Genomic DNA, 23,764 nt, shown 5'->3' with positions numbered 1-23,764 from the left:
AAAGAAGCACAATTTGTATCTGAGTTTTACCTCAGAATTAAAAAACTCTTTTGTTCATGCCTAATGCTTGGTTCTTGCTATGAAAAGGGGAGTTCAGAAACGCCTGTCTCTGGCTGTGGTCTCAGTTGATGAGCTTTTGTGCCCCATGGAGATTTATTTTTTTAATTTTTAATTTTTTTCCTGGAATAAAGTTTGCTTCTGGTTTGATAGACTTCGGTGGTCTATCCTCCGTCTTTGTGGGACCCCAGTGGACCCAGCAAGGGTTTCTCTTGTAACAGTTCTAGTCCTGGAACTCTCTCTGTAGACCAGGCTGGCCTCGAACTCACAGAGATCCGCTTGTCTCTGCCTCCTGAGTGCTGGGATTAAAGGTGTGTGCCGCCAGTGCCACTTTGTGTTTCTGTTTTTGATGTGGGTGTGTAAGCCAGGGCTCAGCGGTTGCTCAGCACACTATCTATGCCTGAGCAGCCGTGCTCTGGACCCTGGAGTTTATGCCTCATTTGAAAAGACCGAAAATACAAGTCTATATGAGTTACTGTTTCATTGTGTGTGTGAAAAAATACAAAAGCCACTTAAGGAAGGGTCTGCTCTGGGGGGAGGCGGGGTAGAGGCGGGAGTTTGAAGTCGTGCTGCACCCAAAACTGGGAAGTGGGTGGGGCTTGTGCACCCACACTTAGAGGGTATCATTTCACCTCAATTCCCAGGCTAGCCCAGTGATTCTCAACCTGTGGGACACGACTCCTTATGGTTGCATATCAGATATTTACATGATGATTCATGACAGTAGCAAAATTACAGTTTATGACGCAATAACAAAATAATTTTGCGATTGGGGGTCACCACAACATGAACTGTATTAAAGGGTCGTTAGGAAAGTTGAGAACCACTAAACTCAGGCTCTAAGTTTGTCACCAAGGTGACTCTAGATCCTGTTTGATTGACAGTATTGACGTCACACCTTCCTTGGATGGACAGGGACCAGTTACTGGCAGTCCCCTGTCCGGAAATGCAGAACCAAAGCCTTCTCTAGTTCGACGGAGCAGGGCTGAACCAAGGGAGGGATGTGCGCCAGGAGGACTTGTTATGGGTTAGGGTCTTTGTAAGTTAAAATGGGGCTTTGAAGACTGAGTAGGCATTCCTTAGCCAGACACAATTCAGGGATTCGTCTCTAGCCTTTCACACACGGACTACAAGTCCCAGGATGGAGCACAGACTTCATCTGGGGGAAAATGTGTTCAGTATTCCAGGGTTAGGGGTCCGTGTACTGGCAGGTGGGACAATCGGGAGCTAGAGAACAGCATGACGGTTTGTGGAACAGTTAATAGCAAAGAATAAAAGAGGAAAGGATGTTCCGTAGGGACACAAAGTTGTGAAGAAGAGAATACATGATTTGCCTTCTGCCGAATGAACTACTCAGTCTTCAAAACCCAGGCACGGCGGTGGAGGCAGTAGTTCAAGGCCAGCCTGGGCTACAAGGCAACAGATTCCCAACAGCTGGGGTTAGACCGGTGTGCGTGCACTGTGCGGGCACCTTGTTCTTCAGGACCACTGCTTCCCCCACAGGAGAGGTCACGCCAAGGTCAAAGCCCTTCGCCCCGCCCACTCCGAGGAGGCTTCGAGGATGAGGAGTAATCAGCGTTGCAGGAGCTCTCCGTCCGTTCCCGCCCCTGTCCTGCCGGAGGCGCAAAACACACAATTGGTCAGTTCGGTCCAGGGTGCGGGACAATACGGTTAGCAGCTGCGGAGGACTTCCGTGTTCCCCGAGGTGACGAAGCGCAATGCTTGTTGGCGAATGGTCAATGAATTCGAGAGGCGGGGATTTCGGCTTCTTATTGGTCCGTGCAGAGTAGGGCGGTTCTGCGGCCTGGCATTCGATTGGGCAGAAGGGTCGGCGTCGAAGCGTGTGATTGACGCGCGCAGGGGGCGGGGCCAGGACTCGAGCCGCGGAGTCTCCGGAGTGGCGGCGGCGGGGACTCGGTTGTGTGCGCGGCGATGGCTTCCGGCGGCTGGCGCTGGGCTCGGAAGGCACTGGCTGCGGGGCGGCCGCTGTTCCAGGGCCGCGCGCTGCTCCTCACCAACACGCTGGGCTGCGGCACGCTCATGGCCGCGGGCGACGGCGCACGACAGGCCTGGGAGGTGCGCGCGCGGCCGGGACAGCGGTTCTGCGCGCGGCGCTCAGGTGAGCGGGACCTGTCAGTCACCCTGGGGGCCGGGCAGCAGCCAAGAGGGTGTGCCTGACTCTCTGTGCCCCCAGCCAGCATGTTCGCGGTGGGCTGCAGCATGGGCCCCTTCCTGCACTTCTGGTACCTGTGGTTGGACCGCCTCGTCCCCGCCTCGGGCCTGCGAAGCCTCCCGAGCGTGATGAAGAAGGTCCTGGTGGATCAGGTGGTGGCATCTCCCATACTGGGCGTCTGGTACTTCCTGGGTAAGCAGCGGCGGGGACTGTGGTCTTCAGAGCTCGCGGTGGGTAGAGACTGGTTCGTGCTTAGTGGAATGCTGATGGGGGTTGTTCTTTTTTCTTGACTTTTCATCTACTATTTATTTTGGTTTTTCGAGACAGGGTTTCATTCTGTGGCCTTGGCTGTCCTGGAACGCAACTCTAGATCAGGCTGGCCTCGAACTCCGAGATCCGCCTGCCTCTGCCTCCCAGTACTAGTTAGGCCACATCCAGGGTGAGAGAGAATTGCAGCTGCTCACTTGTGCTCAGCTTCTCTTTCCAGTCCAGGACCTTCTGCCTCGGCAATGGTGAAGCCCACAGTGGGCTGTGTTTTCCCACATCAATTAACTTAAGTCTATACAGAGATAGCACAGGCCACCATGTAGATAGTTCCTGGAGATGCTCATCTGATTCTAGGCTGAATCAAGATGACAGTGAAGGCCTCACTGTGCAGCCCTGGCGCCTCGGCCTCCCAAGGGCAGAGAGCACAACCATATTGCACTATTGTACCTGTTGGGAGAGTGTCCCTGGAATAGGGACAGGATCGTATGGGGATGGGACAGATCCCATGAGAGGAAAGGGGGCTAGGAGACCAGTGGGGAGAGGTGGGGTGGCAAGGCCGGGGTCTGAGGGTCGTAGGAGCAGCTTGGACACAAAGCTGCAGTCAGTCGACCTGGACTGAGCGACACCAACTTCACATTTCCCCTGACCGGCCTTGCTTCTCTGCCCGGGTCACTCCCACAGCCAGCTCTGCCGCTTCCGCTGCCTAGCAGCCAGCTCAGCCTTCACATTCACCGCTTGATCTTCTTCCCAGGCCTTGGCAGCCTGGAGGGCCAGACACTGGAGGAGAGCTGCCAGGAGCTGCGGGTCAAATTCTGGGACTTCTACAAGGTGGGCGTGCCCATGCTGCCCTTACCGTAGCTCCCCCCATGCGGCCTCGCTGACCCACCTTCCTAGCCAGCTCACTGCAGCCCCTGCCTTCCCGCAGGCAGATTGGTGCGTCTGGCCAGCTGCTCAGCTCGTGAACTTCCTCTTCATCCCGCCGCATTTCCGAGTCACCTACATCAACGGGCTGACACTGGGCTGGGACACGTATCTGTCCTACCTGAAGTATTGGGTGAGCTTAACCCCTGGGTGAGAAGACCTGAGTGCAGGCCCTGCCCTATGCTTGCCGTGACCCGCCCTCCGCTGTACACAGGCCCCGGAACCCCTTCCGACTCCTGACTGTGCCGACTCCTGACTGTGCCGACTCCTGACTGTGCCGACTGAGCAGGAAGCACCAAGGAGAAATAGGCCGATGGACACACTCCCATAGGAGGTTCTGGGGGTCAGAGCCTGAGCCACGTCCACACTCCAGGCTGAGCCTGCAACAGCTATCCCACGTGGACCAACCTCCGGCACCAGCTGTCAGTCGCCAGGTTTTCCAGTTGGGCCCAGAAGTTCTCAGTCAACCTGCAATTGCAACCCTGGCTCAACTTTGGCCCAAGTGATCCCCAAGGTTCCCTGGACCCCAGGTGACAAAAGGGAGGACGAGCCCCCACGGCCTTGGAATAGGATCTGGTTTGGCCTTAGAAAACTTCATGTGAGGTTGGGCAGCCTTGTGAAAATTTCATTAAATTCTCTTTACTCACAAGGCTGGCTGCCAGTGGTTGGCGTGGGGTGGGGTGGGGCTGCAGAGACTCAGCAAGGTCCATTCACTTTATTGAACTGTGTGTAGTGTTCATAACTTCTAGGGAAGTGGGGGAACACATTTGACACTCATGACGTCAGAACAGGTGTGGGGATATCCCAAAGCAGTGAAGGTGAATAGATCCTCCCTTCCTTCTCCACATCCTGTCTCCCCAAAGATAAAGTAACAAGCAGGATGCCAGTCTGTCAACCCAGTGGTCCACATGGCAATCCCCCAGCCTCGGGGCTGGCTAGGCCCTGCCATCTCCCATCAGCCTGCTTCAGAGTGACATCTGGTCCCCTCTTCACAACCGACAACTGTGGATGCGGTGGCTTAGAAAACCAAAAAGGAGGGCCTTGGGGGGCATTGACCACAACACACCACGGCAGAGCGGGGGGGGGGATATGTACAGGAGGGGTGAGGGGTGCGTCCAGGGACACCCTCAATAAATAAATAAATAGCTACGATAATAAATAGGGTGATGGGGTAGGGGCTTGCCCCTGGTGGGGGGTGGCTCAGCAGGCGCAATCCTGATGAGGAGGTGCCTGCTGGTCAGTGAGCTGCGGGCCCTGCTTGGCGCCTGTGACCGCGGGGTCAGCAGTGTCCAGCGACTCTGACATCTTCTCACAGATCACATCCACCAGACGTTCAAAGGTCTGCTTGACATTGATGTTGTCCTTGGCGCTGGCCTCAAAAAACTCAAACCCTGCGTTGGGGGAATGAAGGAATGATAACAGCCAGTCTCCTCTCCAGAGGAGATGTCCTGCCCTGGTGGGACACCCTCCTCCACCTGCCACCCAGCCAGGCTCCACAGTCCCATTCCTGAGGCCTCCAACACTTATGTGGCAGCTCACACACAGTGACAGACACATCTTCTCTAGGGGGGTAGTCATGCTCCATTGGCACAACTGAATAGGTTTGGCTGTCCCTAGTCTGCAGCACCCTTCCCACAGCGTGCATGTTGTGCCTGCCCCAGGAAGCATGGTTTGGCTCTCAGCATGCACTCCTCCACCCAGCTTTCTCTTTCCATTCCAAAAACATAGACATCATGAAGCTAGCCCATGACTGAGCGCATGGGAGATGCTAGCCCATGACGGAGTGTGTGGCAAATACCATGCCCATCGAGACCCACTGCCAAACCTGCATAGTGGCTAGTTTTCACAAGTGTGAGCCACCTGGTTTCAGGCTTATGCCCTGACCTGTGGGGTGTGTGGGTGTCCGGGGGCTGCAGTCCTGCTGGGTACTCACCCAGGTGGTCAGCAAGCTGCCGGCCGCGTTCCGATGACACCACGCGCTCGTCCTCCATGTCACACTTGTTTCCCACCAGCAGCACCTGGGCATTGTCCCATGAGTAAGTTTTAATCTGAGTCGACCTGCAGAGGCAGCCAGAGGCACAGAAGGAGGTCAGAGGGCCCAACCCTTGGAAACTGAGATAGGCATTCCTTGTGAGCCCAGGTTGTCCTACTACACCAAATCCAGAGATGCAGCAGGTTTATGGTGTTGTGCATGGATTTCAGGTTCTTGCACATGCTAGGCAGGTGCTCAGCCAACGACAAGTCCTCGGCTTCCCAAGTAGTTGGGACCACGGACCTGAGCCACCATTCCCTGAGTGTCAACCCGTGTTCCTTCGACAACCCCACCCTTGGAAGCAGCCCACATGGCTTGTCCTACCCGACTGCTGACGTACTGGGGTGGAACTCATGCCAGGCGGGTACTCTCAGTTGAGCTAGGAGTACTCGCCAGTTCCACCGTGGATCTTCTACTGAGATCCTCCTACTGTCTCAGTGGGCGAGTTGCTCACCAGTCCTGCACTGCATTGAAGGACTCCTCATTGGTGATGTCATACATTAGGATGAAACCCATGGCACCCCGGTAATAGGCTGTGGTGATGGTACGGTACCGCTCCTGCCCTGCTGTGTCCTGGGGAAAGAAGAGATGGTGGTCAGAAGGGACCTCACAGCTGCCCCTCTGAGGGCAGGAAAAGTGGGCTGGGCGGCCTTTGTACCCAGGGGGGTCACTGCGACATCACTCAGTCATTAAACACAGACCGGTGCTGCCCAAATGCCCTATGCCACACCCTATGCCGTCCATAAGTGGGGATTCACAGGACTAGTAAGAAAATAAGAAACTCATGTCAGGTGGTGGTGGTGCACGACTTTAATCCTAGCACTCAAGAGGCAGAGGCAGGCGATCTCTGAGTTCAAGGCCAGCCTGATCTACAGAGCAAGTTCCAGGATATTCAGGGCTGTTGCACAGAGAAACCATGTTTCCAACCACCCCACCACCAAAAAAATAAAATAAGGAACTCCATGTTCTTCTGGACAGCACAATGTGAGGCAAAGACCATGACCGCAAAAGTGCTCTCAGCCAGATGCTGCCCAGGTCTGCTGTGCTAGGGTATGAGATGTTATATCAAAACTTTGATGGGTCCCAAGTGTGTGCCTCTAATCCCAGCACTTCAGAGGCAGAGGTGAGTCTCTGAGTTCGAGGCTAGCCTGGTCTACACAGTGAGACACTGTCTCAAAAAAAAGTCGAAAATATTAAAAAATAAAACCTTGATGGGAAGGAAGCCTGCCATCCTGTTACTGGGGAGGTGGTAGCAGGAGTTCGGGGTCATCCTGGGCTACCTAGCTGCCTGCTCACACCCTTGGGAACACCTGGTGTCTGAGCCCCGCCCGCTTACACACCAGGCTCAGGAAGACTTCTCCCCCATGGCCCCACGAACCCAGATCTGCAGTTTGATCCTCTTGTCATTACGGTAGATGGTTTTGACCTTGAAGTCTATGCCAACTGTGCTGACGAAGGCCGGCGTGAAGGAGTCGTCAGCATAGCGGAAAAGGAAGGAGGTTTTGCCCACGCTGCTGTTTCCAATGATCAGGATCTTGAACATATAGTCGAAGTTCTGGTCGGAGGACTCCTTCTGCCCATAGCGCGAGTCTGTGGCTGATGCCATCTGTGGGGGCGGGGCGCGAGAGCCTGAGGAGTGCAGCGGACACACGCACAGGATGGGCTCTGCACAAGGGCACTAGGTGGGGAACACCCATTCCACCAGGACCCCCAGCGTGACCGGGCTTGGAGCGAACACCCCTGCAGGTACCTGGTGTTTGGTTGGAAGTGTCACCCCAGCCCCTGGCATCCTTATACCCAAAAAGTCTGGAATGTTTGGGTGGAAGTTCCATCCCAAGGCCCCTCCCCTGGGAGTTGCCTCCAAGAAAGTTGCCTCCACCTCCAAGAAAGCCCGCCAATGGAAGACCCCTCCCCAGAGATGTTCAAGACCCCATAGGGTATTTAAATCATACCCCAGAGAACAAGGTCTTCCTTCCCTGTCTCCTTTCCTGGGGGCAGGAAGGTCACCGGGAGCACTGGTATCCATTTAACTTGAGCTTTTTCTAATTCGTTTTGATTCAGTCTGATTTGGATTATTGCATCGGTGGAGAGGTTTGTCGGGGAACTTCACCTGGCACCCCAAACCTCCCTGCACCCTGAGGGGAAACTGAGGCGGCCCACTTCCCATCATCAGTCTTTCATTACCCTAAAAAGACCCACGCGGGAGCATGAGTACACGAGGATCCCCAATTCTCCCTCATCCTTAATTCTCTCCTGCACTCTGAGGTAGAAGCATCACGTGACAGGGTGAACACAGGCTCACATGCACAAAATCCCTCGCGCGCATGCACACACAATGAAGCACCCAAGGCAGGCCCATCTAAACTCCTGCCCTGAGTGAAAAACAGAGGCTAGCAGGAGAAACAAGCAAACATGCGTGATGTTTGCGAGCCCACTGCACCCATGCACGACTGCACACGCAGATTCCCCTACACCAGCCAGTGTACTCGTGTGCACCTGGCTATTGGCAAGGACACACCGCACATGAAACCACACGCGTGTGAGCACATACTTGAACTTGGATCCACAAACACCGTGCACGCGCACCATTCACGCACAAGATTTCACAGCCGGCTGTGCACGGTGCGCGTCCCGAGGTCACACGAGCCTATCCATGCCCAGCGGGCGCGCACACGCGTGTTCACCCCACGAGCACGAGCACGTACCAGCCTCCCGCGAGGCTTGGCCTTCCCCTCCCCCTCTGTCGCAGAGCCGGAGCTCCAGTGCCGGGTAAAGGGTGAAGGCTGCGGGAAGCGGGATGCTGAATGCGAGACGCACAGCCGCCACACTCGAGTTGCGCACCCAGCTTCTTCCCCAGCTGTCAATTAAACGAGGGCACCGTGGCGTGGGGCCCTGGGCAGAGCTCACCTTGTCCGCTCCGAGCTGAGATGATGCTGACGGCTGCGACCCTGGCGACTGTGCTGACGACAGGGCCCCAGGAGCGGCTGCCGGACTGCAGGCAGCAGCGGAGGTTCAGGCCCCTGCAGTCCTCGCAGACGTCCTGCAAAGCCAGGGGCGGGCCTTTCTATGCAAACGAACTGTGACGTCAAAGGCGGGGCCGAGGGACCCCACTGGCCAGAGTCGGCTGGGGAGGGGCGGAGTCTGACGAGACATGAAGGTTTTATTGGCTGACGCTCTCGAGCGACGGACTCGAGGCCCAATCAACACTATGTTACGTCTTGGGCGGCCCAATGGTGACAGCCAGGTGTCTGAAGGGCCGAGAGCCTGAGGCCGGGACCCAGCCCCAGGCACGAACTTGTTCCTAGCCCCTGCTTTAGAAAGGTGCGGGACCCATTCTTTGCGGCACCAAGGAGATTAGTAGTTTTGTTTTGAGAAAGGGTCTCACGTCGCAGACTGGCCTCGAAATTGCCAGGTAACAGAGGCTGACCTTGAACTCCTACGTCTCGCAGGTTTTGGGATGGCAGGCGTACATTTTGCTTACCACAGTTTAGGGCTCAAAATTGAAGACAAAAAGACACAGTATTTTGTTTTGTTTTGTTTGTTGTTTGGAGTTTTTTCCTTGTTTGTTTTTTGAGACAGGGTTTCTCTGTAGCTTTGGAGCCTGTCCTGGAACTCACTCTGTAGATTAGGCTGGCCTCGAACTCACAGAGACCCCCCTGTCTCTGCCTTCCAAGTGCTTGAATTAAAGGCGTGCGCCACCACCGCCCGGCCAAACAGAGTTTTTAATCCCAGTTCTCAGAAGGCCTAGGCAGGTAAACCTCTGAAGTTTCACGCCTATCTGGTCAACATAGAGAGTTCCAGTCCAGCCAGGGACACAGTCAGTGTAATGGAAAAACAAAACAAAACAAAAAAAGAGGAGGAGGAATAAAAGACGAGGTAAAGTAATGTCTGTTTAAAGTTGCCGGCCACAAGCGAGAACGATCACGAGACAAACAAGGAAACCCACTTTAAGAGTTTGTTAAGTGAAGGAGGAGACACGTGCGCAGGTCTGAGGACGTGGGTGCAGGAAGAGAGAGTGAGCAGCTTTGTCCAGCTTTTAAAGGCTGTCGAGCGCATGCATACATGCATTCATGGGCTGATGGAGCTGCATCATGCATAGATCATGTGACCACGATGCACGTGTCATGTAGGGCTTGAGGGACCTTGGAGGCTACATAAATTGTCTGAGTGCTTGATGATGTATACGCGGCCCTGGAACCCAGAAGCGCTAGCGTTTGGGGTGGCTAGACATTTTGACCAAGCGCTAGGTGAAGGAAATGATAGCATTTCACCCTTTTGTTTATTATAAAAACTTGGGGATTAGGGGTGACCGATTGGAGGAAATGGGGCGTGGGGTGTTGGAGGCTACTTCCTGATGCCTTGAGGGTGTTGGAGAGTTGGGGTGCTTGGCCACATCCTGGGGTAGCTAGTTACCTCAGTGTTTTCCAGGATCTGTGGAACTGTCCAGCTGACAGCTTGGACCTGACAAGATGCTGGCAAGGCAGAAGATGATATAGAAAATTTTAGATCCTGATGATTGAGGGAGGAGGATCCCAAGATGAAAGATGGAGGGGGTGTTTCAGGGTTCCCGAGATGGAGGAGGGAGTTTCCCAGGGATCCCGAGACGAGGGAAGAATTAAATGATACTTATCCTGGGCAAGTCTGGTTTGTTTAGGTGGGTCCAATTTGGATCCCTGGAGCTTATGAGAATATTTAAATTTATTAAAAGAGACAAATTTTAAACACATTAAAAGCTTATGGTTACAATGGTTTAGTATTGGAAAAGAAGATTGTGGATAGTTGTATAGTGAGAGAGGAGGGAAAGGAAGAAAGGGGAATTATTAGACCTTTTAATGTTTTGCCTGAGCAAATCTTAAGGTACTTGTTCTCTTTAGCATCATGGTATTGCCGTAACGTTCAGGAGACACTGCTGCAGCCAGTGATAAACCTGTTATGTTAAAGTCTGTTTTGTGTGTTTTTGGAGTCTGGGGCTGTGAATGGCCCCAAACTGTTATTGTTTCTTACCACCTGGGCATCTGACAGTCTTTGCACCTCTGGCTCTGTAGTTAATGCTGGTCCCTGTAACAACAACTGAATGGTTAACTGGATTGAATATGACATTGACGACACAGAGAAATTGCTAAAGCAGACAGGAGAAGGAAGAACAGGGGAGAATCTGGAAGGAGAGCATATGGAGTTCCTGGTACAGGAGAGGTGAGTAAGGTGGTGGTGGTGAGACTTCTGGAACTGGAAACAAAGTATCTGATTTTGTGTCCTCTGGAACTTAAGGGACAGGGCCCTTTTTGAGTTACCATATACAAGGAGGGGTGTCCTGAGCTGGGACAGGTGAATCCAATGAGGAAAGCCCTCAAGCTTGGCACCTGTGGAAGTTACAAGAATCACTTTAAAAGGACCCTGCCATTTAGGGGAAAGGGATGAGGGGCATTGGTCTTGGGGGGGGGGGAGAAGAACCTGATCGCCGATGGTAATTGGAGATGGACAGGGGTTGACACATGGCTGAGGTAGTGAATACTCAGTAAAGTCCCATAAGAGGGAACGGAGGTGATCAGGGATGGGTGAGGGTTTAGGTGAGAGGTCGGGAGCCAGAACCGGCCGTCCATACATGAGTTCAAAGGGCGAGATGGAAAGGGGGCTTTTGGGGAGAGCCTGGAGCCTGAACAGAGCCAAAGGCAAAAGCTTTGTCCAGTCAGGGTGAAGCTCCCATGACATCTTAAAGAGTATTTTACCATCCCTGCAGACTGAGGATATTACGGGACGTGAAAAAGCCCTAGTTGGGAACCTTAGGTAAAGTCTGAGCGATCTGGTAGATAAGCTCTGGGCCCTTATCCGACTGAAGAGAAGTTGGGGTTCCAAACTGGGGATAATTTCCAGGAGAAGGAGATAAGAAACTGTCTGGGCTCTCTTGTTAGTGGTGGGAAACGCTTCAATCCACCCAGACATGGCGTCCCCAAAGCAGGAGATATTTAACCCATCTGTCTGTGGGCATATGAGTAAAATTCAGCTGCCAGTCAGTCCCCAGAAGGGAGCCCCTGGCCTGGGGGGTGGGAAAAGGGAAGCTATGATCTGGCTTTTGACAGATTTTACAAAAGGCAGTGATAGCTTTTAAGAACTCTAGGTCCTCGGGGATGGGTTGGAGCCTTGACAAAGTGACACAGAGACTGGCGATTAGGATGAAAGAGCTGATGTGGGTAGGGCAGGGTTTGCCGAGTGTCACGGGTGTCTGTGAGAATGTGGGTTGTGCTGTATGAACCCGAGGTGACTGAGGTAGGTTTGGGCTCTGGAATGCTGCTTAGTCAGTTCGGTTATTTCCCGTGGAAATAATGGAGCTGTCAGTCTGATGAGACCGACAGTGAATAATTCCTACAGCCTTGGGGAGATGGGAGGCCTTCAACAAGTCCATAATGACGGCACCAGTGAAGTTACCGGGGGCAGGCGAGAAGGGGTCACGAGACACACAAGGAAATCCACTTGAAGAGTTTATTAAGAGAGGGAGACTGTTGGACTCTAGTGTCCAAACCGAGGAGTCACCCCCAGAGACCACCTCATATACCATAGCCGATGCAAAAGCATGAGGATTTTATTAATTCTGTCATGACAGGGTCCCTCAGCATTCGGGAAGCCGAGAGACCTCGAATAGCTGGTACACTCTACTTTTAAAGGAGAAGGCCCCATAGAAACAAGAGGGGTTGTTCCTTGACCATTATGATTGGCTTATTTGAAAAGGGCTAATACCAATAATTGACTGGAGAACTATTGTCAGATCAGATGAGGTAAGAGGTCATTTTGACCCTGTTTCCCAGGGGACTGAGTCAAAACATACGTGTATGGGTAATTGTTCAGGAACTGAGTATGTGCATGTGTAGCTGTTAGGTCCTTGGTTCCCAGGGGAGGAGAGGAAGCACTAAGGCACGGAGGCTGAGAGGGTTTGGAATTGTCAGAAATGGCTTCAGAATTGTCTAAAGTCTTACAAGACACGTGCGCAGGCTTGAGGGCGTGGGTGCAGGAAGAGAGAGTGGAGCAGGTGTGTCCAGCTTTTAAAGGCTGCCAAGCGCATGTGAACAGGGTCTGCCGTAGCTGCGTCATGCGTAGATCATGTGACCACGCTGCAATGTGTCACCAGGGTTTGAGGGCCCTGAGTGCTTGATAGTGCATGGGCGGCCTTGGAACCCTGAAGTGCCTGCCTTTGGGGGTGACTAAACTTTTGGCCGATGTGCTGGGTGAAGGAAGTGATAACACTATTCACTTTTGGTATGCAGGTGCCCTTTGCATCCACCAACAGGGCAAACTGTAGAGGCCGTGCCCTCTCTTCAGGTGTCTGTAGTTGTAATAGAGACAACACCAAGCAAGGTCTTGTGGCAAATCCCTGTCACACACATACTTGCTGAGAAGGGAGCATTAGGAGTTTACATTCATCCTTGGCTACAAAGGCGAACCTGGGCTACAATAAGATCCTTTCTAGATTAAAAAAAAATAATGGACTGGCGGGGGAATGGAGAGATGGCTCCAGGCATGCATGTGTGCGCACATATATACAAACAAAGCAAAACGCATATGATAAAATAAAAATATTCTCTCCTCCCCCCACCCTCTCTCTCTCTGTATTTTCAAGAGAGGATTTTTCTTTGTAGCTTTGCCTGTTCTGGGACTCTCTTTGTAGACCAGGCTGGCCTCAAACTCAAAGAGATCTGTTTCTGGCTCCTGAGTGCTGGAATTAAAGGCATGTGCCACCACTGCCCAGCATAAGTCTCTTTTTTAATGGGCCTAGGATATTTCTCAGTTTGGTGGGGAGCCTGCATAGCAGCACAAAGCTCTGGATTTGATCCCAAGCACAGTATAACGGGGTGATGTCTCCCTGTCTTCTCACACCTGGCAGAGGGGAGAGGAACAGACGTTCAAGGTCATCCTCAGCTACACAGTGTCTTGAGGCCAGTTTGCACTACATTAAACCCTGTCTCAACAAAATAAGAAAGTCATATTCTGCACAAAGGAAAAAAGGGACAGATGGGTCCCCAGAGAACCCCTTGCTTTCCTGCACATTTAGGGTTCAGAAGGGTTCTGACCCCCTGAGTCCCAAAATTGCAATAAAAGACCCAGGAAGCAAAGACAGTTCAGAAAAGCCACCCTATGTCTTTCACAGTGTGGACACTTCACACTGGCCACCCCACGCCCTTCACGGTGTATTCACTGGGGCCCAGGAGATCCTGTGTGCTGGGAAGCTGGGAGCAGAAATGCAGACTTCCGGACTATGATGCAACCCAACGCATGCCTGCAAATCTTCTGGCCAAGGTGGGAATCTGGGGCGGGGAGCAGCGGACCCAGCCTGGGTGCCTTGTTGGCCCTCCACGTTCGGCCCTGGAGGGTCCACATCGCCTTCATCACGCAGGAAGCAGAACTGGGGACCCGGTCTGGCCCTGTTTTAGACCGCGCGCGCCGCCAGCTGCGGAGGCGCCGAGGGACCAGAATAACTAGTCGCCTGGATGCTCAGTCACCCCCGCAAGGAGCCTGCGAAGCTCTGCCTGCTCTGGGGCCACGTGAGCAGCTTGTTTATCTGCTTCCCCACCCACACCAGGGAGCAGAAGGATGCAGAATGACAGACACAAAATGACCATAACGGGGGCTAGGGTGGGGACTAGGAAAGGGTTTGAGGACGGAGGGTGCAGGGAGAAGCTTTGGGCGCCCCTTAGGCAGACTTGGATTTATTCCCAAGGGATGAACTCTGAGGAGGAGCTGCCTTTACTGCCTTTTATTTCAAAATAAAGATAGGGGCAGAGGCTCAGGGACTAGAGTGCTTGTAGCTCACTCACTTGGCAAGGTGACACAATTTGCCGTTGGCTGAGGAGGATCGTGAGTTCATCATCCTGGACCGCTAAAGTGAGACTGTCTCAGGCAGATCTTACATAGTGAGCTCCAGGACAGCCCAGGGCTACAGAGAGCCTGCCCCAAAAACACGTGCACGCGTGTGTGTGAGTGGTGTGTGTGTGAAATGGAAAATGAAAGGACAGGCAGAGGGAAACAGCGTGAATATTTTTTTGTTTTTGAAGACAGGGTTTCTCTGTGTAGCCCTGGCTGTCCTGGAACTTGCTTTGTAAACCAGGCTCTGCCTGTCTCTGCCTCCTGAGAGCAGAGATTAAAGGCGTGTGCTACCACCGCCCAGGCTATCACATCTTTTAAGTTACATTCATTTATTTGTGTGGGACATGGGGGGTCAGAGGACACCCTGTGGAAGCTGGAGGTGAGGGGGCCAGGGGACATCCTGTGGAAGCTGGTTTTCTTTCACCACAGATTCCTGGGGACTGAGCTCACGTTGTGGGGCTTGGAAGCAAATGCCTTGGCTTGTTGAATCTTTTTGGTGGCCCAATAATTTATTTTATTTATACTTTTGTGTGACTTCCAAATTCTCCCTCAGACAACACATACTACTTTGTTTAACAGGAAATCTCTAAGGGTAGCCCCTAAAACATCTGCAAGAGGGAAGCCTTCCATGTGTGACCCCAGAGGGCTTTCTGTACCCCCCAGGGACAAAGAGCCGGAACCATGATGTCTACAGAGGAAGTCGCCTGCCACCTGGACTGTCCTGCCACCCTAGCGTCTTCCCAGAGGGAACAGGGAAGGGGGAAGGCCCTATGACGCATGCCTGTCACCCCAGCCAAAGACCCACTTGGAAAGAAAGTCACTTCAGTGTCCTCTGCTCGTAGGCTGGACGTCAGAGCAGGCGGCAGGCGCCCTTAAAAGCCAGAAAACGATAAGCAGGGAAGCAGTCACAGGGCAGTCACACAGTACCCGGAAGGCGCCAGCGTTCAGTGCCCATTCTCTGCATGGAAGCTTTGAGAAGGCATGAGGGATGGCTTGTGACTCAGTTTCCCTACAAGTGAATGACCCTGACAAGGTCTGTTCTATTTTTACAGTGCTGGAAATGGAACTAAGGTCTTCCCACATGCTAAAGCTGTGCTAAGCCAGAGCCATGCCCCAAGCCCCTCACTGGGGCATTCTAGGCTGGGCTCCATCCCAACCACGCCCCCAGCTCTCTTGTACTCGCATAGCACCCTCCCCCTCCTCCTCCTGAATCTGGGGACCCACAGTTGAGTATGCTGATACCCTACACACTGGTTTGATTCCTTTGGCACTCCCTATCTCCAGGTTACTACAAGGAGGACCCCTACCAGCAGTATCAATGGATGTGTAAACAAATCATAGGGAGTCAGAGGCCTGTGGAGTCTTCTCAGAGGGTCACCTGCCTCTCAGTGTTCATGAAGAGTCTTGCACAGTCTCTGGTGTCAGAAGACAGTAGACTTCAGTGGAAGCTGCTCCCTGTCTCTATTTACAAAAAGGATTCTCCCTGGGGGACTCAGTAAAGTTCTGTGATTGGATGGTTGGAGGTCAGACACCTATTGACATCAAAGGATGCAAATAGTGATGTTGGGGCTGGGACCACTCTTCTCACAGAGCGCGCGGGAACCCAGGCTTCCATCTTCAGCGTCGAAAAGAAACTAAACAAACAAGGAAAACACAGAGAGCCCCAGGCCTAGCAGACGGAAGCGGGACAGAGAGGCAAGAGGAGGCGCCGCCCAGATGCCAATCCCAGATGCCAAGCCTGAGGTCACAGTGGGCCCCAGCCGCAGGATTCCAAATGGAACCCAAAATTTGTCTATGAGTATATCTTGGCTGTGCACTTTGACGGGTGAAGAGAGAAGCTGACACGGCCAGAAATCACTTCAGAAGTCACCAGCATCCGTAGGCTAGACCAAATCTTGTCAGGTCTACCCTGTGCTCCGGGCTGGTCTTGAAGGACAGAAGCTAAGTGCCAGGTGACTCTGAGGACTGGATACTCAGTGCTGAGCCTGTCCTTCATCCTCTTCCTCCTCAGCCTCCTCCAGCGTTAGCTCAAAGTGGAACCTGTCGGGACCGCAGCGCTCGTGGCCCACGGTGTGGGTGGGGCTGCATGGTACCCGACTCTGGTACCACTCTCTATTGTCTTCCAAAGTATCCAACAGCTCCTGAGCATCGGGGTGCACCAGGTCAGCCCATGTTTCCCACAGCGGATGGGCGATGTAGTCAATGAATCCCACCTTAGGGTGACCGCAGAGGGGGCAAGTGAGTCTCAGTGAACCCTGGTATCAGTCCAGTCTCACAGTCACCTGCATGGTGTCCTCTGCCTGGACCGCTCATTGCTCAACTCCTATTCGTTCTTCAAAACCCTCTTGAAATAACTTATTCTGGTCCAACACTCAGGAGACTGAGGTAGGCTGATCTCAAGTCAGTGAGTTCTATGCCAGGCTGTCTTCAAAACACTAAATCAAGAATCTGCCCTAGCCAGGTGCTGGTGGCAATACACCTTATCCTAGCACTCAGGAGGCAGAGGCAGAGGCAGAGGCAGAGGCAGAGGCAGAGGCAGAGGCAGAGGCAGGCAGATCTCTGAGTTCAAAGCCATCCTGTCTACAGAGTGAGTTCCAGGACAGTCAGGGCTACACATAAAAACCATGTCTTGAAAAACAAGTCCACCCAGTGGTAGAACACAGGCCCCATCCAGGCAAGGACGGTCATGGGGTTACAGTCAACCAGGTCTTCCCGTCTCCCATCCCCCAGCTGGGCGAAATCCCAGCACACACACCTGGGATTTCTCCACAGAGGCAGTGTGCTTGTCACACATGGGGCTGATGTCCAGGCCTGACTCACGTTCACGGTCACCTTGCTGGAAAAACTCGGCCATGATGCGGTCAGTCCACTGGCGGTAGAGTGGCAGTGGTTTGGTGGGGTTGCTGAGGTCAGCGCAGTGCACCAGGCTCTGTAGGACCTGCAAGGGGGGGGCTCAAGAGGGCCTGGCCACACCCACAACCTCACTATATCCCTAAAAAGCTCAGTGCCCAGGGCACCCATCTTCCAGGTGGGAAAACTAAGGCCTGGAAGAGTGGCTAAGGCACAGGCATCGCACCAGGTAGTTCCAGCAACGTAAACAGTCATTGCTCCATAAATGCACTAATTAGAAAATGGATGTGTGTGCATGCGTGTGTGCATGTGTGCACATGTGTGCATGTGTGTGTGTAAGTGCATGTGTGTGTGCTTGTGTGTGTGTGTGTGTGTGTACATTTAATCCCAGGACTCAGGAGGCTGATGCAAGAAGCTGGTGAGGCCCGGGCTGCCTGGGCTACAGAGTGAGACTCTGTCTCAGAAAACTGAAGGAGGAAACCGAGTCTCTGGCCCGCTCCACACCTGGATGCGGTCGGAGTAGTTGTCCAGGAGCAGGACCCCGAGGCTGGTCACCTTCTTCATCTCCACCATGGTCTTGAGCTCGGCCAGGAGGCTCATGTGTTTAGACATGTCTGTGGCCAGCACCTGGGGTACATGAAGTAGTGGATGCTGCATTTCTGAGACCTTTCGTTCCTCAGTGTCCCCAGCTGTGCAGGAGGCTGAGAAGCTGCAGTGTGCGCAGCGGAGCACAGGAAGCTGTGACTGGGTTGAGAGCTGAGGCGGGATCCAATCTGGGCTCTAAAACTCCGGGGCCACCAGGGGTGTGCCCACAGACACACGCGGGAGGGGGGGTCACCCAGGCCAGGGACACTGGCCCCGGGGACATTAGACCCCATAGACACGCCCTGGCATAGCTATCAGCTGAAGCCACCTTTCTGTGAGCACAGAAGTGGAGGCGGGGGATCATGAATTCCAAAAATATAAACAATAACAAAGGAAAATCCTCGGTTGAAGTATACAACAGGCGCCCAATAAAGCCTGTTGAATTTATAGAGGAAATAAGAAAGCCCGAACCGGACAACCCACCAAGTAGGATAAAACCAAGTAGGCCAACGGGAACCCGTGCTCATCGGCACACTGTGCTAAAGAGGCCCCGCCCCGCGCCGTGACATCACCAAGTCTATGACCATCCTGCGCAGACTCAGTCTCTCCTTGGCGCTGAGGTTCCGGAAGATGTCGCAGTTTTCTGCCTGCAGGAGCTTGAAGCCCACCGCGAGGTGATGGTTCTCCAGCACCGACATGTCATTGTACATCAGCGCCAGCTCCGAGTCTATGGGAACAGCCGAGGCCTCGAGACCCCACTCCACCCAAAGACAGCTGGGGTGGGGACGTCACTAGCCAACTCCTAAGTATGCGGTGAAGCCCAAACTCTAATGCCCCTTCACGCAGAAAGCCATCCAAGCCCCGGACACGCCTCTGAGTCTGCGTGCTAGGGTGGTCCGGGCTGTCTTAAGCAGCTGTCGATGGTCACCTTACTCACTGGTGTTGATGAGAAACTGATTGGAGACGCCCGGGTGGTCCACGTCGTGGATAGCGCATGCAAAGATAGCCGCCAAGACTTCCAGATCTGTGAACACAGCCTGGGCAGGTCCGGGGTGTCAGGGCCGAGGGTGGCACTCTCCCCTGCACCCACCTACTGTCCTCAGCAGGGCTAGGTACCTCCAGGGCAGGGGTGTCCAGCAACACGTGTGCGGACTGGGCCACGTCCGCGGCATGCACACTGTTGTGGTACGCCACATCAGCGTGGTAGTGAGCCTCCAGCGTGAGCAGGAACGTCAGCAGCGTGTCCGCTGGAATCTGGAACGTCTTGAACAGGTCCCGTTCCTGGGTGTGACACAGACCTCCGCTCAGGGCCTTGACTTCGTGCTCCAGCTCAGATCACCCCACTCCTATCCATCCTCCAATGTCCCTTAATTCTATCTTTGTCCCCCCAATACGGATCGGGAACCCGCTGTTCCAATCTAGGTCTTTTCAGGGCCAGAACAGCGCTGTGCCTTGTCTAAAATAGCCATTTTAAGCCCAGTAAATTTCTATTCGTCCTTCAATTCTCCCCATTTAAATGGCCCCACTCGTGCTTCAAGGAAGAACTGAGGCCCGAACGTCCTGGGGAGGCACCTGGAAAATGCTGAACATGACGGCTGTGAGCGGCCGGTTCCCGCTCAGCTCAGCCACTTTGAACACATCAAGTCCCCACTTGTTGGTGTCTTCAAGTTCCTACGAGTGACCAGGCAGCGTCAGCGGCTTCACTGTCGACAGCTGCCCAGTGTCCAGGGAGGGAAACTGAGGCCCGTAGCTTTGGGGAGACTGACCTTAGCCAGCTGCCCCTCCTGGTCTGTCTGGACCCCGAAGCGGGGGACGGCAGTTGTGGGGAGGCTGGCCGGGCGGGATCCGCACAGGGCACTGATCCGGGACATGGGCCGTGTGTCCTCGGTGGGCAGCCTGGGAAGCTCCACCTCCGCCGGCTGGTCTGCAGGGGGCGGGTGGCTCATTCTCACCGCTGGTGAGCCTGCCCAGCTCAAGTTCTGGTTCTAGCTGGATCCCAGCCCACCTGTTCCCTCGGTCAGCTGCTCATCTGCAGGCTTCCTTTGTGACTCGAGTCACACGGTCCCCAAACTCTATTCATGCTTCAGAACGCTACCTGCCATGTCCTCTCCTCCCGAAAGTGTCCCTGTTCATCACTTCCTTCAGCCCTGACCAACTGTGTTGGGTGAGATCTCCGTCTCCTCCATAGAAGGGTTGTATTGGTGTCTGCTTGTCCTTCCTCGGGAGGTTGCCCAGGCGGCTCACCCAGGAAGGTCTGGGAGATGTACTCCGACACCTGGTTCCCTGAGCGGCTGGTTTCCGACAGATGGGTCAACTCGCGGTTGAGCATGCGCTTGAACTGTGGAGCCGGGAGGGTGGCAGGGAGGATGATGAGCAGGGAGGAGGCGATCAGGGAGGAAGATGAGCAGGGAGGGGGACGAGCAGGGGTGCTGCGTCCTCACCTTGTTGGACGCCATCTCTCCCACCGAGCGCCGCGTCTGCAGTGTCTCCAACTGCTCCAGGCACCAGTCCAGCTCCTCCAGCGTCTCCTGCGCCAGCTGCAGCCCAGTGTCCTCTGGAGGCCAGGCATGTCAGGGAGGGACCCCCAGTGGAGAGCCTATGCCACTCAGTCTCCGCACCCCAACCCTTGAAGCCCCGGGCCACAGTTCCACAGCTCCCGTGAGTGCTGAGTGACCCACTCAAGCCCACAACCCTCTCTAGCCTGTAAAGTGGGCGGGAGGGTGGCGGGGGAACGGACTGGACTCCGTGCAAAGGTGGCTTTGGAGGGAAGCCAGCTTACAGTGAGCTGCAGAAGTCCAAGGGCAGGCTGAGAGACTCCAACAGCTGCCCTCGGGGTGGAAGTGGGGTGCATACCTGTGGGGGCGACCAGCTGGCTACTACACGGAGGGGTCCCCAAGATCGGCTGCCTGAGTGGACAGGGACGTCAGAGAGGGCCCACCTCTCCAGGCTCTCCCGGACTCATCCAAACCCCCATTCTCCCCACCCCTGTACCCCAAGCACCCAAAACACCGCACACCTTCAGGTCCCGTCCCTCCGCCACTCTCTCAGTACCTGGTGGCGCTGCCTGTGCTATGGGCAAGGGCGGCCACGTTGCTGCGGACAGTTCTGAGACTGGCCAGAACCTGCGGTGAGCAAGGTGCTCAGCTGTTAGAGGCTGCCCAGGTCCCCCTGCGTGTTCGCGGCCAGGGGGCAATGCGGACACCCACCTGGGCGAACGGCGTGACAATCATGTCTTCTCCATGTCTGCAGGAAGGCCACCACTGAGGACACCTGCTGGCTTCAGAGAGCCCTCCTCTAATGACTCCTGACTCGGGCCTTCAGGTTCTGACTCTCCCAGAGAAAACTACAACCTCTCCAACCAATCCCCTAGGTTATCCACATCTAAAATGGGGAAACTGAGTCCTAATGACAGTAGGGGTCTAAGAGTCAGGACAGAAGTAACTGTTTCCCTTCTCGTCACAGCTACTAGGGAGCTCAAATAAAAGTATTTGTGCAGCAGCTGCTAATTGACTTTACTGTTCACGGATTAATGTGTCACTCTGTCCCCAACAGACAATTGGTATTGGCTATATGCTGGATGTTAACAGTAAACACTCTGGGAAACTCCTACTTCAAAACTCCAAAACCTCACTTGGGGGTTCCTGGGAAGAACTTGCTAAAAGAGTTTTCTAAAAGGAGGAAGGGATCTCACAGGTCGCTGGCCACCGAGGAGTTTCGGGACACAGCCTTCGATGAAGGCTCATGGTCACTGTCGGAGCGGTACAGGAAGGACTCGCGCCGCTGGCCTTGCTGGCCAGGGGGCTGGAGGACTCGGCCAGATTGAGGGTCCAAGGGGCCTCTGCAGCTCGCGAACCCATTTTCCAGGTCGAAGCTGAAGGCAGAAACAGAGGGGTAAAGTCAGGGAGCAGAGGCATCGGTTGACTGTCCACCCTCCCTGGGGCCCAGCACCCGCCCACCCGGACCCCGTCCACCCGTCGGCCGCGCCCCCTGCCGAGGCCCCCCAGCTTCTGCAAGCCCCGCCCCGAAGCAGCGGGGTAGGTCTATGCTCCTCTTCGTGGGGTTAGAGGTCAGAAGGGTTGTGGGGAGGGAGAGAGCCGGCTCAGCCGTTAAGAACTCCGGCTGCTCTCCACAGGACTGGGGTTCGCTTCCCACATGATGGCTCACAACTGTGACTCCATTTTCAGGGGACCTGACGCCCTCTTCTGGCTTCCCACGCACGTGGTGCTCACACACATTCAGCCGAAACACTCATGCACATAAAATAGATAAACGTTTAAAAAGAGGTGTGTGTGGCAGAAACGGGGCGCAGCAGGGAGGTGGCGACCTTGAAAAGGGCGGTCACGTGATCGCCCGCGGTGACCCAAAGGTCACCGTCAGGGTCCTGGCCAGTTGGCCAGATGACGTTGGCTGCATTCATCCGACGAGGTTTGGACGAGTTCGGATGGGTTTGTGCATCCTCGACCCACTCCGGCCTCGCTCGGCTGCGGTCCTTTCCGTCTGATTCCCTCGGGGGTTTTTGCAGGGCACCGCAGTCAGGCTTCGTGAAGTCACGATGGGCGGGGCTCCGTCAGTCTTCAGTGTCTCCAGGCCCATGGCGCCCTGGGGTCTCTATGAGCTCCCCAAACTCGCCATCCCAATGCCTGAGGATGGAGACCCCCTTCCCAGTCCCACCCTGGGACGACTGAAAAAATAGAGGCAGGGGCAACTGCAGGATGCTGGGTTCGAATCCAGCCTTTGGACGCGGAGGGTTAAGGAACTGCCTGGTGATTCCTTGGGGCCGAGAAGCTGATTTTCTTTCTGCTCTAAACTTAGCCGGGGTTGGCGGGGTCAGGCAACCGTTCCATGACGCGAACAGCACCTCGCCAGTCCGTGTCCTGACTGTGGGAACGGCACCGACGAGTGGGCCAGACGGGTAAACTGAGGCACCGACACGCGTTCAGGTCCAACCTGCTGAGGACCTGTCATCGGTCCTCAGGCTCACTTTTGGGTACCAGACAGGACACTCCCTTCACATCCTGGAGACAGTTAGTTGCTCCCCCAGGATCACACGCCCCCCAGCTCTCACTAAATGGCTGTGTGACTTGGGTGAGGGACCGCCCGTCTCTGGTGTACTCAGCCGGCAAGCAGTCCCCGCTAAATTAATGCACAGGCCTGGTTACAGTGCACCCCACTTGCACTCTGACTAAATAAATGCGCAGCCCACGAGGTCACAACTCCTTAGCACAGACCGGGATTCAAACCCGGAAAGGAACCTGGGAACTTCACTCCTGCCTCAGAAGCCCCCATCCGGCCCCACAACCCCGACACCCACGAGATCTATCAGCGTCCCGTGTGGTCACCGAGTGGTGGGACTTCGGTCCGGCGACACCCTCCCCGCCCCCCCCCCCGCGCGCCCTAGGTCGGCCGGGTCGGGACACAGTCCCCTCAGCGTGCGTCGAAGCGGTAAATGGAGCGGACAGATGGACAGAGACAGACAGACAGGCACCAACTGAGAGAGAGGCAGAGGCAGGGCAGAGAGGAGGGACGCGGGTGGATCGACGCCTGAGCCCAACGTGGTGGCTGCCGCTACTTCTGCTTGTCCCCCCAATTCCTTGTCCCAGACGCTAGCCTCACCAAAGCGGATGGGCCACTGTGAAGCGGCGCTGCAGGCGGATGCTCTGGTTCATCAGCAACTTCCTGAAGAGCGCGGGGGAGCCGCGTGGGGACCCCCGGGGGGAGCCAGGCGCTGTGGGGCCCTGCATGGTGGGGCTGAGGCGGGACCCGGGAATCAGGGCCTTTTTAGACGCTCTGGGGCGGAGCCGAGCAGAGCAGCGGAGAGCAGAGGGCCAGGCCCCGCCCATCGCTATGCGTCTCCCACCGTGGCCTCTGGGGGAAACTGAGGCACAGCATACCCGCGACTCTATTCTCTAACTCTATTTTTAATTATATATTTATATGCTTTATTTATTTATTTAGGCAGGGCCTCAGGTAGCCCTAGCTGACTTTGAAATAACTCTGCAGCCCAGGTTGGTTGCAAACTCATAGCA

At 54.7% G+C, this 23,764-nt stretch overlaps 3 protein-coding genes and 1 long non-coding RNA gene across 7 annotated transcripts; 2 read left to right on the top strand and 2 right to left on the bottom strand.

The window, feature by feature from the left end:
* The first annotated feature begins 1,926 nt into the window (after positions 1–1,926).
* Positions 1,927–4,067, top strand: Mpv17l2 (MPV17 mitochondrial inner membrane protein like 2). 2 transcript variants are annotated; one of them, XM_085680435.2, is made up of 5 exons: positions 1,927–2,176; positions 2,252–2,422; positions 3,249–3,325; positions 3,423–3,551; positions 3,633–4,067. In XM_085680435.2, exons 1-5 carry the CDS (start codon positions 1,990–1,992, stop codon positions 3,672–3,674), a joined length of 606 nt encoding a protein of 201 aa, XP_085536561.1. In that variant the 5' UTR covers positions 1,927–1,989; the 3' UTR covers positions 3,675–4,067. The 2 variants fall into 2 exon arrangements, with proteins under 2 accessions (XP_085536561.1, XP_087756923.1); XM_087900797.1 differs by having other exon boundaries at positions 1,928–2,176; positions 2,256–2,422.
* Positions 4,068–4,118: 51 nt separating this feature from the next.
* On the bottom strand, positions 4,119–8,503 carry Rab3a (RAB3A, member RAS oncogene family). Of its 2 annotated transcripts, none has more exons than XM_048427201.3 (5): positions 8,358–8,503; positions 6,829–7,056; positions 5,905–6,023; positions 5,352–5,476; positions 4,119–4,809 (listed from the first exon to the last, which is right to left on the bottom strand). In XM_048427201.3, the coding sequence occupies exons 2-5, from the start codon at positions 7,054–7,056 to the stop codon at positions 4,619–4,621; spliced, it is 663 nt and encodes a 220-aa protein (XP_048283158.1). In that variant the 5' UTR covers positions 8,358–8,503; the 3' UTR covers positions 4,119–4,618. The 2 variants fall into 2 exon arrangements, with proteins under 2 accessions (XP_048283158.1, XP_048283159.1); XM_048427202.3 differs by having other exon boundaries at positions 6,829–7,079; positions 8,358–8,487.
* An 18-nt stretch (positions 8,504–8,521) lies between these two features.
* Positions 8,522–21,236, top strand: LOC125395653 (uncharacterized). 2 transcript variants are annotated; one of them, XR_014998588.2, is made up of 4 exons: positions 8,522–8,862; positions 10,496–10,643; positions 13,588–20,396; positions 20,988–21,236. It is a non-coding gene; the product is annotated as an uncharacterized LOC125395653 (long non-coding RNA). The 2 variants fall into 2 exon arrangements; XR_007230618.3 differs by lacking the exon at positions 20,988–21,236 and having other exon boundaries at positions 13,588–13,736; positions 13,834–14,235.
* Pde4c (phosphodiesterase 4C) lies at positions 14,792–23,504 on the bottom strand. Its single transcript, XM_085680436.2, is given in 16 exon segments — positions 14,792–16,288; positions 16,291–16,516; positions 17,059–17,241; positions 17,658–17,780; positions 18,311–18,465; positions 18,676–18,775; positions 18,855–19,019; positions 19,311–19,409; positions 19,505–19,662; positions 19,983–20,076; positions 20,180–20,292; positions 20,592–20,644; positions 20,790–20,860; positions 20,945–20,981; positions 21,430–21,609; positions 23,352–23,504. Coding segments are annotated over 16 exon segments (1,929 nt in total). The 5' UTR covers positions 23,480–23,504; the 3' UTR covers positions 14,792–16,244.
* Between the last annotated feature and the right edge of the window lie 260 nt (positions 23,505–23,764).

This window comes from Myodes glareolus, chromosome 23 (genome assembly GCF_982192425.1).
Source record: "Myodes glareolus chromosome 23, mMyoGla1.1, whole genome shotgun sequence".
NCBI lineage: Eukaryota > Metazoa > Chordata > Mammalia > Rodentia > Cricetidae > Myodes > Myodes glareolus.
The sequence above is the reverse complement of the archived record's forward strand: the minus strand, read 5'-3'. Positions and strand labels throughout refer to the sequence as shown.